Below are 19359 nucleotides of genomic sequence, written 5' to 3'. Positions count from 1 at the left end.
AAGTAGACAAATAAATGCAGTTTGAAAGAGCTTATTTGTGACATGCGCTCGTCGGGATACAAGCTCCCTGCTCCAAGCTCTATGTAAGGGGGAGGGGTAAAGGGGCGGGGTTGCTCTGTGCCAACTCTGACTCCTAAACTCCTGCTGCTCTGCAGAAACTATGTCCTAGAAAATCGACTGATTTGGGCTAAAAATGGCGTCCTGATTCAAAGACCACTGGGAATGCTTTTAAATAGATCAAAAGCTGATCAGAGTGGGACAACCTGGACAATTAACAGCAGCTACTGTTACTCATATTTGGTTCGTTTAGGCTTTTTTTCTATATATGGATTAAAAGAAGTTCTGGTGGACCAACTGGAGCCCGAATTAAAAGTTGAAGAGAGAAGAACTGCAATCAGTGAGTACCGTCTTTGTGTTCGTCTTCCTCAGTGGTTTCTGTTGGCCGGCCTCCATCCAGCGGACGCTGCTCCTGAGTCCATTTGCTCTCGTCTTTGTGCTCTTCCTGCTCCGGCTTGTTAATGCTCTCAGCTGCGCTCTGAGGAGTCCTTGTGTTCGCCTCGTCGCCGCTCTTCAGGCTCTGCGAGTCCAGGCTGTCCATTGACTCGGTTCCATTCACGTGGCCCACTTGTGAGGTGAAGAGACCCTCAGAGTAATGAGGCTGAATCTGAGCATCCGAAGACTCCGGTCGTTGCATCAAAGGCTGGAAGTCGGCCATTTTGGCGCGGCTGTCTCCATCCGCTGTCGACAAGCACCATGGGTCCACGTTTTTCTCAGCGTTCACAACCTCGACCTCGTTGGCTGGCGGCCCCTTCGCTCCCCCCTCAGGTTCTGGTCCCTGTCGTGCATCGCTGGCATCTGGGGCGTTGGCGTGAGCCTCGTCGGGGGGCTCGTTGGAGCTCTCCTCTTCCGTGGAAGGAACATGAGGGTGATGGCCGTTGGGCTGAGGATCGGCCGCATCACAAGACGATTCCTCATCCTGAGTCAAGCAGGAGTCACTGGGTGCCGCACCTTCCACCTCCGCTTCTGGCTCCTCCTCTTCCTCCTCTATTTCTTTCTTGTAGATCTTCTTCTTGCGTATAATGCCACGCCCCCAGGATGGCCGCCGACGAATTTTCCTCTTGATATGATCTGGAACGAAACAAAAGGAAGCAGAAAGCACTCAGTTTAAGACATATATAAGAAACGTGCAGGTAAAAGGAGTAAAACCATTCAAAGGTGGAGACAAAGGAGGAGACTGCAGTCCCTCTAAATAGATCCTAAACACTAATGACAACAGATGCGGCTTGGAGTTTTAAGTAGAAGAAGAAAGAGCAGAATCCGCCCTGGAAGGGAGGTAAAAGAGTCAAAGCCAGGAGGAGTAAATCCTACATGAAAGGCAGTCAGAAAGCGTTTGGCATCATTCACTGTTTTTACCAGGCCGGCGGACGGAGAGTAGATGTAAGGACAGAGAGCAAACCAATGCAAGACACTTAAACGCTTATTAAAGGAGGTCCTTCACCAGACCCACAAAAAAACATTCTGTTCAAATTCAAAACCTGAATCCAGGGAGGAAAATAAAACAGAAACTCTTCCAGCAGTCAACCAACGGCAAAAAGGAAACGGACCGATAACTAAGACCCTCTATATTCACACGCATGTCTGTCATGTGTGTGAATACAAATGACGCCCTGGACAGGAACAGGAGAATTCATCAGGATCCATCAAGTCCTGTCCTTAAATACTGTCCAGGGACTGTAATGATCCAAATCTGCCAAACGCTAAATCAATCACAGTGGAGAATCATTACCAAAAAAAACACAAACTGTAGCTGAAAGCTGCCAATCAAGGCTTAAAGGTACTACGCTGTCTCATGACTTTATGGCTTTTTTATGAGCAGGTTTGTTTTAATGACCCAGAATCATGTTTTAAAAATGCTCCCGTAGCATTTTCCTAAAGATGGAGGACATAAACTGAGATTAAAAAAAGCATTTTTTGAGTATTTGTTAATTTAAATGAATCATGATCAGACGGATAAATGTCGTTTGAAAAAGTCAGCTTTTTTTTGGGGGGGGGGGGGGGGGGGGGGTAAACTGAGAGCTCTCAGAAACAGGGAGGGATGAGGGTACGGGATTGCCAACAGTCCCGCCCACAAGTCGGATGTGAATTTCTAATGAACCCCTGCCGCTCTGCAGAAACTATGTCCTAAAAAAAAACAGGTTTTTTGAGTTTGGCTAAAACAACATAATCATAATTAAAAATTAGAAAATCAATATTGGTTCATCAAAGTTCAAATTTTACATTTCTTTCGAGGTAATTGTGACATTTTTGTGGAATAAAATAAGGTTTTTAGTTACAAAATATTCAGCGGAATCATAAACATGTGGACCAATTCAGGATTTTAGCAGTTGTCACCAACAGCTTTGGATGCTTTTCTTCCACCTTGAAACTTAAACAAAGGAACTAATTTCCTGCAATCCAAAATACCTAATCAGAATTATAAAGAGCTGCCTGATAAATTCATTGTTTTCCACTCATTATTATATAAAAGGGCATTTAAAAAAAAGATGAAGAGAAAACTATGAGGGTCTTCCGCCAGTATCATAAAATCTACATAAACACGTCTTGATATTAACAATTGTTTTAAAAAAAACATTTTTTGTTATTGATCATCACATGCTGCTCATCTTCCTATTGGCTTCTTTGTGAACCTTAAGGTGTTTTTTTTTTTCTATCTGCCGTTGCGTCTTTGTTTCAACCCTCCGCTGCTTTACTTTAACTCCAACAGCTGTCAGTAGGAATCAAATTCTCGTGTTGCATCTGCCCGACTCCAAAAGTGAAATCCATCTTCTCCTTCCTATTCAAATACTCGCTATAATGCGGCTGTAGTGGCTTGAAACTTTTACTACATTCTCCATTTATAATACAAAAGCAGCAGTGACTGCATGAGCTAGGAGCGCCATCTCTTTGGAGAGCTGATAGATGGCTTCCAGTTGTGTTTTCCAAGCACAAAAAAGGCACTTTACAAAAAAAAAAAAGAAAGAAAAAGAAAAAGAGGGGTTGCAGAGTCCAGAGACTTTGAAAGAATTGGGGGAGGCCTGGCCAGCTGGATGCTCAAAGGCTATCGGGAAGCCAGTTTGAGTAAGAGCCGCTCTCAAAAGGGAACAGGGACTGCAGCCAGAGATTATTTTAAGGTAGGAAGTAGCTTTCATTTTTTATTCCTCCAGATCTTATCTGAAGGTTGCAGACAGTGGGGCATCCTGTGCAAGAGACGGCCAGATCTCAGGTGTGACTCCAACGTGGATAGTTGCTCGGCTATACTCGCGATTTAGGTGGAAAAGGAGCAAAAACAAAGCTCCAGAAACCAGGCCAGGCATCATGGGTATTTCAGTGGCATCATATTTTGTGAGGCAAAAAGCTCACGTGATCAAAAACGTTGGTCTGAATCCGTGGTTGCAGTCGTCGTCGTCGAGGCAGAACCAGGTTTTTAGTCCTGCCGTTGCTCAATTTCATCACAGAAGCTTTTATTAATGAAGGTTTTCCAGAGAAGTCTTCATTAAAACAGCTTGTTTTTCCTCAAACACCAAGTCATATGCATAAAAAGACTTAAAATGCAAACCTTCCACGATCGGACATTCCGATCACACAAATCAAAACAATCAATCAACAGTGCAAGAAAAAAGGTCTTCCCGGGGTCAGCTATCAGCACTGAAGCTATAAAGTGTGCTCCTGGGGGAGGGAAAGGTGAGTCGGAATGGCAGCAAATGACTCGTCATAGTCAGCTCTTAAATAATGCATGAGGAGTGTTGGAGCATGAAGAGGCAGACAAGAGATATGCTGATGGGGATGGGAGGAAGCAAGAGAGAATACCACTGCACTTTGTTATAATTAGAAGAACTCCTCAACTTCTACAAGATTAATGCAGAGGCAGGCATTTCCCAGCTTCAACCGCACACTCCTGTCAGAGCGCCGCACAAAAAGAATCAAACGCTTCTCAGCCCCAAGCCTCAGGAGCTCGCTATCCAAATGGAGAAAAGTATTAAATAAATAAATCAGACCTGTGACATCTATGGACAATTTTGCAGTAACACGAAATCCCTGCTGTCATCTCCGTCGCACAAAACTGTGAGTACAGATGCAATCGTCAGTGCTTTAACACTAAACCCCGAATGAATCTTTAATTCAGACTGCATTTTACTGTGAAAAAAAAACTAACTTCTGTTAAAGATCAGGTCTTAGCATGCCTCTTTTACAGGAGATCTCAGAATTTGTGGCTGAAATGCAACTATTGGTCTTCTACAAACAAAATAGTCTGTATTTAAGGGAGGGAAAATGCAAAGGAGGAACAATAATGTATCTTTGCTTCAGAAAACATAAGCAACAAAAAGGTTATCCTGAACTTCCATCAGCCCCTGTGGGGCTTTCAGCCGTTTCTAAACCACTGAAGGAGAAATAACACAAAACTATTACACACACAATGACCACTAATGTTCTCAGAAAGGACGTGCAGATGTGAGGAAACTAAAAGAGACTTTGAAACAGATTATTCACAGGATCGAAATGAGGAACACCTATTTAGTACTTTGCATTCAAATCCCCAGCATAGATGAAAGAAAAATGAAGAGCCTTTATTTATTTTTTTTAGCACTGAACTTCAAATAGCTTCTTGAGCTGTAAAACTGCATTTATCCTGTTTTAATTTGTATCAAAGCTCCCGACTCTCCCTTTAATGGTGGAATCTCATGTCTACATCCATGCAGGCCTGAGGGATACTGTGTCTGCAGGAGTGCAGGAGGTTGACTCCTCTTTAACTAATCATTTTAGATCATAAACCTCCCGTTTCCTCCTCGCTTTCATCCTGCTGGAACATCACTGACTCAGTTATCTAATGTGACGGACACACGTGGAGGTTTGGTTCATTCTCCTGTACATCCCCCACCATGTCTACCCAAAGTATAAACCGTTGACTGGATGTGAGAACTGGACGTTCTTGATAATCAATATTTTTTTCTGAAAGTTATTCAGGTTATGAGCAGACCAATTAGATGATCCAGCTGGCCCCCACGTCCACAGTTCTAAATGTTTGATGGATTTTGTGTACAGTGTTGCCTCGTTTTCGCGGGGGACGCGTTCCCTAAATAACCGGTGATATGTGAAATTCACAAAGTAGGATTACAGATGTTTTAAGGCTGTAAAAGCCCTGACTACCACTTTATAGACTTTATTTTCAAAGTTCCAAAATTTTATAGAATGAAAACAAAGATTTGATCGCGATCAGAAATGCAAATTTAGTAAACTGAAAGCATTCTTGACTGAAAATGTGTGAGGATACAAAAAATAAACCGCAGCATAGCAAGGAAACGCTGTATTAGTCAGTGCTCTGCTACCTTGTTAACATGTTCTTGCTGATCCTGTTTTCTTCCCCTGTAGTTTAAGTTCTTCAAGTTATAAACTGACCAATCAGAGGCCTCAATAAAAGTCGGGGGAGCCTGCTGGCCTCTGACAGATTCCGTGTAGCCCGTTTACAAGTGGTAGGGGTGTGGCCTTCCAACTAACTCACTCCTGATTGGGGAGAGTGGCTGCCATAGAAACGACAACTCAGACCAACTCGGGCCAATCACTGCTAACTTCTGGCACCAACATGGCAGCGGCTGTATCGCTAAAAAAAGAAGCGACTGAACTGACTTTATTTGGTTGGAGCCATTTTCTATGGATGACGTCCCCCTCACTCAGTCTAGTTCCTCAGATACTGTTGATGGCGTAAACTACATTTATACGTGATCAAACACTTCAGGAGAGCGGTCACGGTGCACCACCATGACGTCCGGTCCACATCTTTCAGTCGTGAAAGGACGGCGGCCGTTTGTCATCCTCACGACACACTTTGCAGACTTGATGAGATGTCCAGATCAATAAAACATCCCATCTGTGCCTCCTGAAATTAAGGAGATCAGTCACTTTCTCCGATTTCTATATCCCCGTCTTTCCGTTTCACTGACAAAACTCTGTTTTTTCTGCACATTGAAAACAAAACAGAGGCTGGGAACCAGTCGGTTCATGTAGCGTAAAGCGTTAGAGGATACCGTTAGTGACGTTACCGTCTTCACTGGTGTCAGACAGAAAAGGAAAAAAAAACAAATACAACCTAAACATGCTTCAGTAGTAAAATCACACGTTTGCAAGATTATTCAGTGTTTCCACCTCTGCTGCAGAGGAAATGGCCGGTGGGATGACAGTACCTGCGGTGCCCTCTTCACAGAAGACAGACATGCCCTAATGCACCAGCAGCTCCAGGAACTGTTGAATATGTCAGCCTGCGTTCGCTCCTACAGTCACAGGGGGCCATGAAGGCTTTCTGGGGAAAATATCTGCTGCCCCAGCACACGCCTGCAGAGGCGTGTGCTGGGGAGAGGCGCAGTAATGCGATCCGCAGCGGTCGGCTACTTTTGAATAATGCCAGTGAACGCCGTCCTTGCCGAAAGATGAAAATATAGCCGGGCGCCTGGCGAGGATCTAGCGAAGCATGTTCATCTGCCAGATTGTGACAGTCCTGACTGTCAGAAACTCTGACAGCGCTAGGAAAATGAGGAAAAACTGAGGATCAGCGTCAGTGTGAATAAACCCTCTTTAGGCCACATCCTCAGAACTTGCATTTTCATTCATTTACCGCTATGATCCACTTCTTTACTATGAGCAGATGTTATAAAGGTGGATGGAAATTTCTGTATTTTAAGCTTCGCCATCAACTGTACTTGCAGTTTGTTTTTTTTCAAACAAATTTATGACACAATTCCAGTGAAACTTGGCGTAAAGTCGGATCTTACAGGCATTCCATATTCTGTCCATGTAGACCAAGTAGTGTTAAAACATCCAGTTGTATTTGTAGAGAAAGAGACATTATGTCCATTTTATGAATTCTTTGTACAACGTCTTACCAGTCCTCTGTCGTTGGTTGTACAGGTTTAAGCCATTTTCTGGCTGCCAGTACAATGTACAGCAATTTCTTATGGGTCTTCTGTTTTGTGAGGCCATATAGGACACGTTTACCCAAAAATAGACTTTCAAAGGACAAAGGGAAGTCAATAGAACACACATTGTGCAAGGTTCATGAATCTCAGACCAGAATTTCTTGATGGTTCCACAAAATGTGGAAGTAATTGGCTTGATTATTACCGCACCTCGAACATGTGCTACCTGTTCCTATAGGTGTTTTGTCTGAGAAGGAGTAGCAAAAAACATCATCATGCTCTTCCAACAGAATTCACACCAAATGTTTGATATCCTGTTTGTTCCTGACATACATGACAATAGTGAGCCCTCCTTCTCGCTCCCATTTATCCTCTACATAAGACGTGTTCTCCCCTTTATGCGCCACGATAAGATTGTATCATTTTGAAATTATTTGTGGGGGGCATTTTGATTTTATTAACATTTTACATGTTTGAATAAAACCTCGGGTCAACAGCGGGTATTTGAATTTTTGGATTGAAATAGTGCCTGACCTGTAAACATCACACTTCCTTGTGCAAAAATGACTTGTAATCAGTTGATCCTTTTGCAATCCATAATTTAAATCTACCATCATACTTGTTAAGGGTAAACTCGGAGTCATACGCACTAACGCACACCATCTGAGAATTTTGGAGTCCTCCACTAAGTTGCATTTTTGAATTGTATCATTCAAGTTTTTAATAATGCTACTTAATAAGGGATCACCCTGAAAAGAAATTTGTAACTTGACATCAGCTAATTAAGCTTCCAATGGTTTTAGAACCTTTCAGCTCTAGATCTTTCCATCCTGCAGTGTTTGCTGGAGGCCTCAGCTGGGCAGCACAGAGGCATTCTTGTAAGCAAGAGAGATTTCTACCACTTTCAGTTTGTGATTTTATTTCAGAATTGCAACTAATTGCTCTGTATATCAGTTTAAACAAAGTATTCCTAATGTGAGGCTACAAAAGATGATTTAAGTTCAAACAAACTAAACAAAATTCTATTGCTAATGTTCCTTTTATTTTGAAAAAGAATAAGCTGTTAAAGGTTGGTCATAGTGTGCAATGATATTGAAGAACCCATGTATGATAAATATACACCGTTTACAGAAGAACATTTTATCCATAAAATGGATTTTCTTCAATCAAATTTCAATATGTTTTGGCTGCTGCAAACAAACAAAACACTATGGATCTCCAATCAACTGCTTCTCAGAGGGAAACCTAAACAATAATCTACATTTCTGGTCCTTTACTGAATCAGAATCACAGAGTTTACGAGATGCAATTCCTAACATGATTCAAGCTTGTGATATTAATACAACTGACATAAAAACATGTAAAAATGCAAGAAGTTACTCAATATACTATATATACTAAAAAATAGGGGTGCTCCGATCAGGATTTTTGGGGCCGATCACCGATCCCCGATTGCTGGAAGCTGTATCACCCGATACCGATACCGATCACCGATTACAGGGTCTATTTGAAGCCTTCTATTTATCATGTAGCATAATTTTTTAAACAATATTTAACAACAATGCACATTAAGTATTACAATTAAGAGAAGACAACGCATCATGAATTGACAACTGTGTATTTATTTGGAAGCAACATTTCCAACAAATAAACTTAGCAGCATGTGTTTGGTTATTAGGAACAACTTAGGACTTAACTAATACAACTTTCCTGGAGAATATATAAATAAAATAAGATAAGACATAACATCTGAGTCTTTAAATTTAGCTTTAGGCTACTTTTAAAACTGCAACAAAAAAGGCTATAGCCAAAATATTGTTTTAAGTCAGTCAGACATTGGTTATTGAAATATTTACGCCCTGGCAGAGTGTAACGTGAATCTAAATAGGACATGAGTCGCTGGAACCCTTCGTATTCCACAACAGACAGAGGCTGGTGATCTAGGCAAATGAATTCCATTATTTTGTCTGATATCTCTTTATGCTTCTTACTGTCCCTGCTGTAGGGTTGCTTTCTTTGAAATGTCTCTGTTACTGACAGCTGAGTGAGTGGCGCTTGAGTTGCTGAACTGTCTCGCTCTCTCTTTGCGCTAGCTAACTTTGAAAACTGCTCATATTCCTTTACGTGACTAACCTTCAAATGTCTGATGAGGTTGGTGGTGTTAAAATGTTTTGCGTGCTTTCCGCCTCGTGGGATTTGCTTGGTACACACGTTGCAGATTGCTAATGTATTATCTTTTTCGCACACCACGTAGAATTGCCAGACCGGTGAAGCCATTTTTAGCAGCGCGTTAAAAAATCGTCTCGCGAGTTTTGCGTCATCTGATCGGCTTTTCTGGATCGGCCTTTATAGAGACGGCCGATCAAACATCCCAAAGCTATAATCGGCCGATTATGATCGGCGACCGATCAATCGGAGCACCCTTACTAAAAAATAATTAAAATACAAATATTTCAATTCGGAAATAAATGATTTCGATCTGCTGTTAACTTGACCCCAATTTCTAAGGGTTATGACATCATCTGTTTTATGACATCATCTTTTATTCAGGTTTTACTACAAACTGAAATCTACAAACTGGATCTTTTCTTAAAGTCATATTTGCTGGGAAAAATAAAAACAATATAACGGGAAGTGCAGAATAACAAACAATAATCAGACTTCTGGAAAGTTACTGGCTCGTATTTACAGTGTGGGAAAATGCCTTCTGTGAAAAAAACTAAACAATCTTAAATACAATTCTTTAGTATCCCGGCTGCTCTTTGTAATTGCATTTAACTTATTTAAAAAAAAAGGCTGATTTCATCATTCTGGGGTTTTTTTTGTTTTGTTTTTTAAAATCACAGGTTTTTAAAACCAGAGTTCAATTCCCCCCAAAAAGCTAAATGTTAGCATTTTCGTTAAGAAATAACACAGACTTTAGGATTTCTAATCAAAATAAAACAATTATGGCCCCTTTAGTTTAAAAGAAATTGGTATTAGGCAGAAATGTTTGTTCCCTTCATTAAAGCAGCATCACCTAAAGCAGAACTCATGTCTCTATGCTCACTTATATTCCAAAAAAAGTCTAACACATACAGATGGTCAAACAGTAAAGCGGCTGATTAGTCTCAGAAATTTACATTACAATCTAAAAACTTTGTAGCTGGCGTGCAGACGCATTTCTGTATTTGTTGCCACTAATTCTCATGCATTATGCTCCATAATTAACCCACTTTTGATGTCATTTGGAGGAAATTGCATTTTCTTCCCGTTTTGTTCTGCTGTCAAAATTAACAGTACAACACTGATCCCGTTTGGCCGCTAAATTAAAGTTGTACATTTCCTCATTTTACATTTTAATCCAAAGGAAAGTATTTCCTTAAAGCAAAAGTCTGGTCATTTTAGAAATTTAAGGCAAAAAAAAAAAAGAGTTTTATTCAACTTTGAAGGAAATTAACAGTCAAAGAAACACTTTTCTTATGTGTATTTCTAGAAACCTCTAGTTAAAGTGAATCTGACTCATCCCATTAAGAGTATTATGGGATGTAAGCATGCATTGGTGCAACCACATCATCTCGCCTTTGCCGGATTCCGGAAAATTCTTTGTTTCACGCGAGGAAGGTTTTCAAAATCTGTTAGAAGGCAATAAATTCCAAATGTCAAGTTGTGAGCTTGAAAGTAATTTACATGCAGACCATAACACACCAGGCTGGTGACTTAATGAGAAAACAGATACCGCATCGCTCCGTATCAAGTAGTTTTAGTCCGTCCGATAGATAGTTTGGGGCCCGCAAAACAAATCCATAAGTCATTTGAGCTAATCAAGCACTAATGCATCATGTTTGGGCAATTGTTCCAGTCAATTACAACTTATCAGAATGAGGAAAAGAGAGAAAGCAGCCCATTAGGCTGCTTGGCGTTCGCTGGCGTATGATGTTTGCTGAAGCTGACTAATCGACTGCATTATGGCAAAAAAACAATGAGAATAAAACCCCAGGAGGCCAGAAAAGTTTTTTTTTGTTGTGGTCTGTTTGTAGTCCAGAGTAAATGAGTTATTCTGTGGTGCTGAAAAAAGATTTGAAATGCAAACTAATTGGAAAGAAGCAATGACTTCAAGAAAATCTAAGCTGTCAGTTATTTGCACACGGGTCCCTGAATAATGGAGATATATTTGAAGACAAAACAAACCGTCAAAACAAAAGTGATGCATTTGATTAAGAGGCCCATCAGCAGAGGTGTCACTGTTTGTTTGCTGTGGGGAAAAAGCAGAGGAATTTTGGGGGATTTATTCTCATTCTAACAAAAACAAAACAAAGAACTGCTTGTCGGAAAAGACACAAAATACCCCGTCGATCCGGCATCTGGAGAAGCTCGTTCTCCGCTAGAGTGTGCACACCCGTCTGTTAATATGCAAAGAATCGCGAAATAAATCTGACATTTTTAGAATGCGTCGATACCTTCATCATCGGAACACAGTGTTTTCAAAATTAGTCCTCGTAAAATGCAGTGATTGTGTCGAGTCGGTCTGAGTCAACGGTTTCATGGCAACCACTCTGCCCTATCAGGAGCGAGCTTGTTGGGAGTCGAAGCCACTTAAAAGCGGCGTTTAGGAACTCTGTCGAGGACTTTGAACATTAGATGTGGTGGGCCAGCAGGCTCCACCTACTTTTATTGAGGCATCTGATTTATAACTTAAACTTGCAACAGCAAAGATTTGGGTGGAAAGAATAGAATAACTGAGTTTTAGCGTTTTATTTCTCTATAGGAGGATTTTGGCTTCCTGGAGCCAGCGGGTCCTTCCTGTATGGAGTCACTCTGTCCAGGTCTCATATACAGTCAATTATCCAAATTGCATTAACATTTCTGGGAACTGGATAGTCCCGTACTATTTAGTCTTTTTGATGGAGGGAATTTGGAGCTCAATTTTCCTCTGCCAGCTACCAGTGTTTTCTCATTCTGCCCCCTTAGAGGCAGAACTGAATCCTCAAAAAGAGATGATTCATCACTTCCTGTTTGTGCTTGATGCCTTTAACAACATATTTCAGTATGTTTTTTTATATTGAAAACCATTGAAAGAAATACTTTGGGTGGATTTAAGCGTGATGACACGCTTACATAGCAGCCAGAGACACAGAATGTATAGAAAAGGCAGGACTCCTGCAGGTCAGGAAGAACAAAAACTCACATTTAATCTAAATAATATAAGTATTAAAGGGAAAAAAAGCTATTTGTAAGCTTCTGATGATTGAATGTTGGCTTAAAGTCCCACTCCGATCATCTTTTGATCTAGTGTAAACAATTGTGCTGATTTAATAATGACTATGCCGTTTTTAGCCAAAACCCAAAAATTCCAGGACAAAAGTTGTGTCCAAATTCGAGGGCTGTGTCCTTCAATGGCCGCGGCCTTGCCGGTAAACGTTGGCCGGGTCCTTCGTCGAGTGGGTAGGTCGGACGTTCACCGTTACATCGGTGAATGTCCTGTCGCCTAGCAACCGTGAGTCCCGAACAGAGAGGAGTAGTGAACCAGTCATGGGGCTCAAAATTTTCCTGCCTTATTTGATCCAACTTTGAATCTTGGAGGTGCAATTATAAAAAGGTGTAATTATTTCCAACTACGGGTCTCGCTTCACAGTCCGCCATTGTCAGAAAATCTCCGGGTTAGGCCGCAATGCATCGTGGGATATGGACAGCATAGGAGGATCCACCGGACCAATCCTTGAAATCAGAAAAATAAGTTTCTGCAGCAGCAGAAATTCCTTACATACTCACCTCTGAGTTGTGAGTGGAGCATCCCCGCCCCCCTTCCTGTTGCTAAGAGCCTCTCCCGCTAGCTAACAGCCCTTCGTGGTCCCACCCAGCGTATTTTCTACGTCACAACTCAGACACATTTTTCGGTCTGCTTCCAATTCTCAACAGTTTGAATATAGAAATAGATATTCAGATTTGAGCTCAACTTTCTTTTATATATGCCCACCAGGATAAGAAAAATGTCACAACAATACAATAAAAACGCAAAGAACGAAAGTTACGCTACCCACTCTGCTTCTATGAATCAACCAGAGGCGGAGCTTCAAGCTCTGAAGTACCGCCCCTGGCGGTCAGGAAGGGATAAAATAAAACGCCATAATCATCAAGGGCTTGGTTTTTATTTTATTCTTAGTATGATAAGCGCTGCACATTGTAAACCTTTTATTCCAGTTAAAACCTTTACTAGAAGTCTCTGGATCTCTGGGATCAATAACCTTTTTAATAAACGCTTTAAAGAAGTAATAATGGCTTGTCTCATTGCAGAAAATGGCCTACGAAGGCATTTACAAAAATAAATAAAACGATAAATCCTTACATCGATATGAGCTAGTCGTGAAAATGCAGCATATTCATGCCACAACAGATTTTGCCCCCAAGTCTTTTTAATGGAGATATGAATCACCTATGATCAAAAACGTTCTTAAGATCCTAAAGCTACTGTCACCAAACTATCTCACATGGCTAATTATCGCCTATTTTTATTATTTTTACTCAACTGTTCAAGCTATTTCACAGAAGATCTCTGTTTAGGTGATTTTTTTATGCGTTATGTGGGACTCTGATTGGGCGGATTCGAAAAAAAATCGAACAAAACCAGATCAGAGCTTCCCTAGTAGAAATGACTTCAGCTTAAAAAATAAAACATAGGTTTTTGTAGACTTTAGGTATTACAGTGAAGTCTTGACGTGGGAAATGGGCGTGAAGGAGTGAAGCGTGATGTGGCGAACACGACAGTGGGGGGAGGAGGAGCGCAGCGGCTCGGTGGTCTTTGCCTCAGGCGAGCTACCCAGCAAATTCTGAGGACGCGTCGTTCAGGCCGGTAACATCTCCTGCTCTCAAAGCTCAGCAGACGACGACAGACTTTTACTTTGACACCGTAGAAACAGCGCTGACCTAAATCAAACTAAATTTCTTTTCGCACCCAACGGAAATAAAAGCGAGAACCAGAAAACAAAAGCATTTGAAGGGCCTGCCGAGCATCATAAACGACACCTGAGATGGCTTAATTATGAATGAAAAGAAGGCACTCTGCCTGAACCAGATCCTCGTGGCTGTGCACTACAAGTGAACCTGGGCCTGAGGCTCATTGTAATGGGCTTTTCTGGTTCTCCAGGGAGGGAGTGGCAGAGATGGGGAAGGATTGCAAAAAAAAAAAAACTAAAAAATAAATAAAGACTGTGACAGTGCTCTCCACCACGCTAATGGAAGCCCGCCCTTCCTGTTTTTCTGAGCATTAACAGCTGTAAGCTCTGCCACCCTCCCCACCCTGAGTGACCTGGCAGCAGCATCTGGCCCAGCCATCTGCATCGCCACGGCTGGGCTCATCCCGGGCTTTTAACACCTGATTCGGAAAACACCTCGACGCTTCGAAAGCCGTAGAAGTGCATATCACAGGCACTTTTCAACTCTGCCTGCCCAGAGCTGAGGAGAAGGGGGGGGGGGGGGGGGGGGGGGGGGCAAAGGGTAGGTCAGCTGAAAGCTCAGTAAAGCTGCAGGTAACTAAACGGCTCAGAACCGGCTCCCACCTGCAGGAAAAGCGGAGGGAAACCGTGACCTTCAGGTGTGCCGACCTTCCAGAAAAGAAAAAAAAAGGGGGGGGGGGGGGGGGGGCTCGGAGTGACCCGACTGCGAAGGCCACCATTCTCTATTTACTTCTTCAAAACCAGCACATAAAAACACCTTTTGCGTTCAGACTTATGATCAATCGGCCACCTTTCTCGCTGGACACGAGAAAGAAGTTAAACTAATTCATAAATGACAGCATCAAAACCCCTAATGGTCATAACCCTGACAAAAAGCTGCTTTTTCAAAGTAAAAGTCTATCAGGGTGTATTCAGACTCGAAAACTCCTTTGTTCCGTATCAAGTCCCGAACCCTGCGTTTAGTCTGTATTCACACCGGCATCAAGCGGACTGTTCTGTTCCGCACCAAAGCTTGTAAACTAAACCACATGACTAAAAATCTCCTCAGTCGCTGGCCAGGAACTCTGAGGGCGGCTCAAAACAAAAAGGGAAAGACGGATTGCTGCGCTCTGTAACCCTCATCAGGACAGTTAACTTATCCAAACGTCGCATTTCCATTACCAGTTTTGAACGTCGGGAACAAAACCTTTTACTTGTTACTTGGGCACGGCGAGGCGTGCTGCAAGGCGGTTACCGTGTTAACTCAGAGGATGCCAGCAACAGCAGTGATGCGGAGACGTCGAGTATGAAGGGATAAGTGTTTATGGCACATCGATTGTCTGGAAAACAGCGAGAGAAGTCGTCTTGACGAGTCTGCATTCATCCGACCACATTTCAGTGAGTGGCTGTGTCTCATGGTTGTGGTGTTATGGCGCCGTTTTGAGAGAATTCTGTTAAGGAAGCTACAAGGTAGCTTGAAGGGTGATGTCACAGCAGCGCACGGCGCGTAACGAGACACAGAAAAGCGAATGAAATGCGTTTTCAGCAGTGTTTAAATAAAAGTAACGAGTAAGTAGCTGGACTCTTTTCCTTCTCCTTGTGGTGATAACACGACAATCGTTGCTTCATTTGTCCACGGCTCACCTGCTGCCACATTCTGACTGTGTTTACGTCGGCTACGGTGGCCGTTTTGGTCCAGCTGATCCGCTCTGACGACGGATTGTACTCAGACGGAGGAGTCTCAGAGCAAATTGGAGAAGGAACCTCCAAAGATGGGTCAGATTGGTCCGTTTGGGTGTATTCAGACTGAATATTGGTTCCGTGTTATCGTCTGGTTCACTTTAGCCTAACCAAAAGTGTCCAGTCTGAATACACCCCTAAGTATTGACCAAAGCTGCATAATAGAACTGACTTATGAACTCCAAAGAAGTCAAAATGACTTTATGTTAATTTAAGAAAAACAAAAGGACAAAATTCTGTCAAAATAAGTTATCCCATCAACTTCATTCTGATTTAATGACGCATTGCTAAAACGTTACATCAAAACCACTAAATGATGATAATAAGCAGCCTTGAGGGGAACGAAAGGAGAAAAGTCAGAAATCAATTTACAAGCAAAGGTCCAGCTTTGCATGAACAGAATTGCTCTTTCAAAATAGTGTAACCTGGTTTGGAAAAAAGAAAAGAAAAAAAAAGGTCCATACACCAAAAAACGGGCTTCACTCAAGATATTCTAATGGGAGAATAGCACCATCTAGTGGTCGTCTGTAAAACTACATAAACACAATCTCCAACTCCATCGTTTAATTACATTTGTTAATCGTGTACCTTTACCGTCTAGTCCATTATTTATAAATACTTTTCAAAATAAAAGCAACATGTTTTTAATGTCATTTAACAAACTGGTTCATGCTAAATTCTCTTTCTCAAGACACAGATCTTAATCTCCTGTGCCCACATCAAAAGAACAAAGTCCTTCTTACTTCTCATTTGTTCAGCTGGTAATCTCATTAGTTTGCCCCCTGCCTGTCCTTTGCCCATCCCTTCACCCCAAGACGCATGTTGTTTACCTCAGGCGGCGTGTAATTGCTGTGTTGCGCGCTCACGTTCTGAATGGTTGAAGCAGAAGGCTTCATTAACACGGCTGCTCGCTGTTCTCTAGAGCGTTTGTGAGGGAGCCGGCAGGTGCGTAAACATCACCTTGAAGGGTGCAGAAACTTTGAGGAATCCTTACTTGTGGTGCAGGATTTCTGTGTCACTTCCCCCTGAGTGCTGCTCCTGGTCCGCTCCTCTCCGGTGTCGTGGTTCTTTCGAGCCGGCGGTGCGCCTGCAGAAGCTGCCGGCTCAACGGGCGCCTGGAAGTCTGCAGAGGAGAACTGCCATCAATGCAAGGCAACACTGGTTCTGCATTGTGTGCACGTAAAACACTGTGTGTGCAAAGTGAGAAACAAACGGTGGCTGCGTCTTACATGAGTAGAGTTTGATGCAAAGTGGGGGGCAGGGGGTGCATTGACACCGACTGACAGTCTCTACTCTCAAAAGTTTCTCTTTAACGATAGAGAAACAGTGAAAAGTGACGTATTTTTGGTTCCAAATAAAGACTTTTTGAAGAATGTGTGGAACGACAAAACAAATGTGTTTGATAGAACCACACATGAAGATAAACTTTGATAAGAACATGAAAAAAGCTTTGAATTACAGTAGAATTTAGGCTACATTGCAGCAGAAAACCAGATCTGCCGTGATGCTAGCACACGTGGATTGCTGAATTACCTTAAAGAGCAAATGCATTGAAATGCCAGAAAGAAAGCACGTCTCTTTCCAAATATGTGCGGCAAGTGCGGAACCTTTTTTTTGCCCGCACGGACCCAGACGAAGGGTTAAGTTTAGGATTACGGGTTACGGTCAAGCTGCGTTATCACCGAACGCAAAGACAGACGCTTTCAATGTTAAGTCAATGTTACAGAGGTGATCTGAGGTCCAGCGGCGTGATTTGAGCGACGGAGTGTGGGTACCCCTCTGAACCAGATGGCCCATTGATTCCCGTCCTGACTACTGTTGTCAGAAGGCGGGTACACCTGGACAGTCTGACGCGGGGCGGATGAGGCTCCCGGGAGGCGAACTGGCGGCCAGACAGAACCCCACTGCGGGATGAGGAGTCAGCCTCTTCATTTGTGTTAAGTTTTATTTTAAATACGAGCGTCTAGAAACAAAATCCAGCCTTGGACGCAGTTAAAATATGTCCGGGCAACGCAGCAATGTGCCATCTTCTCTTCTGCCCCACCTGAGCTTGAGCCACTGGACGGGGCAGACGCCCATGCACTACTGCTCCGGTGTGACATCCCAAAAGCTCATTCATTCTGACTGAACGTCTTTGCAACAGTTGGACTGACAGCCATTCAAAAGGAAAAATACTCAGAAATGCATCAATGAAATGATTTTTTTTTAATCACATTTGTTCAAAAACATGGCCGACCCTGCAGCAACAGCTGTGTCGCTCCAAAATGAAGTATTTAGGAAACATCCCTCATCACATTGCACAATTCCACACTGTATTAAAAGATGATGTTCAGTAGGTACTATTTATTTTATTAGACTTGAGTTGGAGAGCATCCTGTTAAGACTGATTTATGGAATCGTCGCCTCCTGATTCGCAGAACGAATGGCGTTGTGAGATTTCCACCTCTACTGATGCAACATGTGCCAAAAATACAGATATATTTATGGAATTATACGCTTCATAACGAGACTAAAGCAAAAGGAGCTCAAAAAATAAATTCATAGTCAAAACTTGAGGTTTAAGTCACAGCATTTTTCATCAGAAAGACGCCCTGCCTTCATATTTTGCCTATTTCACTGCAAAAGAAAACTGCAGAGGTTTACATGCATCCACGCAGCTCTTTCAAATGACATAAAATAGTCAAACAAAAACATTTAAATTGAAAATAAATGTGAATACTACAGGGTTGTGTTCTTGTGTCTTTATGAACCCTACATTGTGTCTTACAGGACCGCGCCGCAGGCATCCCCCTCACAAACTCTACACAGACTTAATGCTTTCAAGACCTGTGGACTAAACCACTGGTTTTTGTTTTTTTGGGGGGGGGTATCAGGTTTTGTATTGTGTGAAACAAAAGACTAAAATCAAACGGTCAGAGAAGGTGGGCTGGAAACCGCAGTCAGCATAAACTAGGATTCATTTTCCCAGCACACTGAAACATCCAGAAACTATTTCTCAGCAGTCTGCTGGTGAAGAGACACGCTGTACATCTCAAAAGTGGAGCCCTTACCCCTCTTTTTGCGCGCCTCCTTTATCTCCTCACACATGCGGTCAAACTCCGGGTCCAGCTCAGCGGCAAATATGGCGTGGGCCGTGTCCTTCAGACTGCAAGCTCTGTGCCGGATCACCTTGTCTGAGGAAGGAAGCGACGGAGAAACGTAGCGTTAATGCTGCGCGGATCAACGCGTGTTCTGGTCATGTTATGCCTGTAGGAGAAGCATCGTGTTAGGAAGGAGGCGGCGGGGTTTTCTCACAGCTTCAGAACGGTCAGACACATGTGGGGTCAAATCTGGATCCGCTTAAAGTAAATTCAAACACACAAAAAAACTGGAAACAGCTGGAAAAGTATTGAACATAAACTTGAACTTGATATAAAAAAAAAAAATGAAAATTTAAACGCTCGCCCAAAGTTTAGTACATCAGAGGAGGAATGACACCATTAATAGCCAACATTAACTGTGTGTGAGAACTGGACAGAGTGACTCCTCCCCACTGGCGTTCCAAGTCCAAGAAGTCAAAATCCCATAGACTTCCATAGGGAAACAAACAGCTGGTACTCAGTCGTTCTATTAGTCAGAAGAACCGTTCCTTTTTACCTTGTTCTTGATAATCGTCTCTTTTTATATGTTTTCTCTGTAGTTCCAGGTATTCATGTTATAAACTGACCAATCACATGCCTCAATGAAAGTAGGTGGAGCCTGCTGGTCCCCCAACATTTTGAATA

The 19359-nt window shown here is 42.4% G+C and overlaps 1 protein-coding gene across 2 annotated transcripts in view; it reads right to left on the bottom strand.

Annotated features, from left to right (window-relative positions):
- atad2b (ATPase family AAA domain containing 2B) overlaps nucleotides 1-19359 on the bottom strand; it is a 49118-nt gene that overhangs the window by 14754 nt on the left and 15005 nt on the right. For both annotated transcript variants that reach the window (XM_023953092.2, XM_023953093.2), the window contains exons 23-25: nucleotides 18646-18768; nucleotides 16590-16718; nucleotides 406-1128 (exon numbers count right to left, since the gene is read on the bottom strand). In XM_023953092.2, the coding sequence (XP_023808860.1) occupies nucleotides 406-1128; nucleotides 16590-16718; nucleotides 18646-18768 (975 nt within the window). The remainder of the gene's footprint in view (nucleotides 1-405; nucleotides 1129-16589; nucleotides 16719-18645; nucleotides 18769-19359) is intronic.

The sequence above is a fragment of the Oryzias latipes genome, chromosome 24, assembly GCF_053564925.1.
Source record: "Oryzias latipes strain Hd-rR chromosome 24, Olatipes_Hd-rR_3.1".
Taxonomy (NCBI): domain Eukaryota; kingdom Metazoa; phylum Chordata; class Actinopteri; order Beloniformes; family Adrianichthyidae; genus Oryzias; species Oryzias latipes.
Note: the sequence above shows the minus strand (reverse complement) of the source record. Positions and strands in the feature narration are given on the sequence as shown.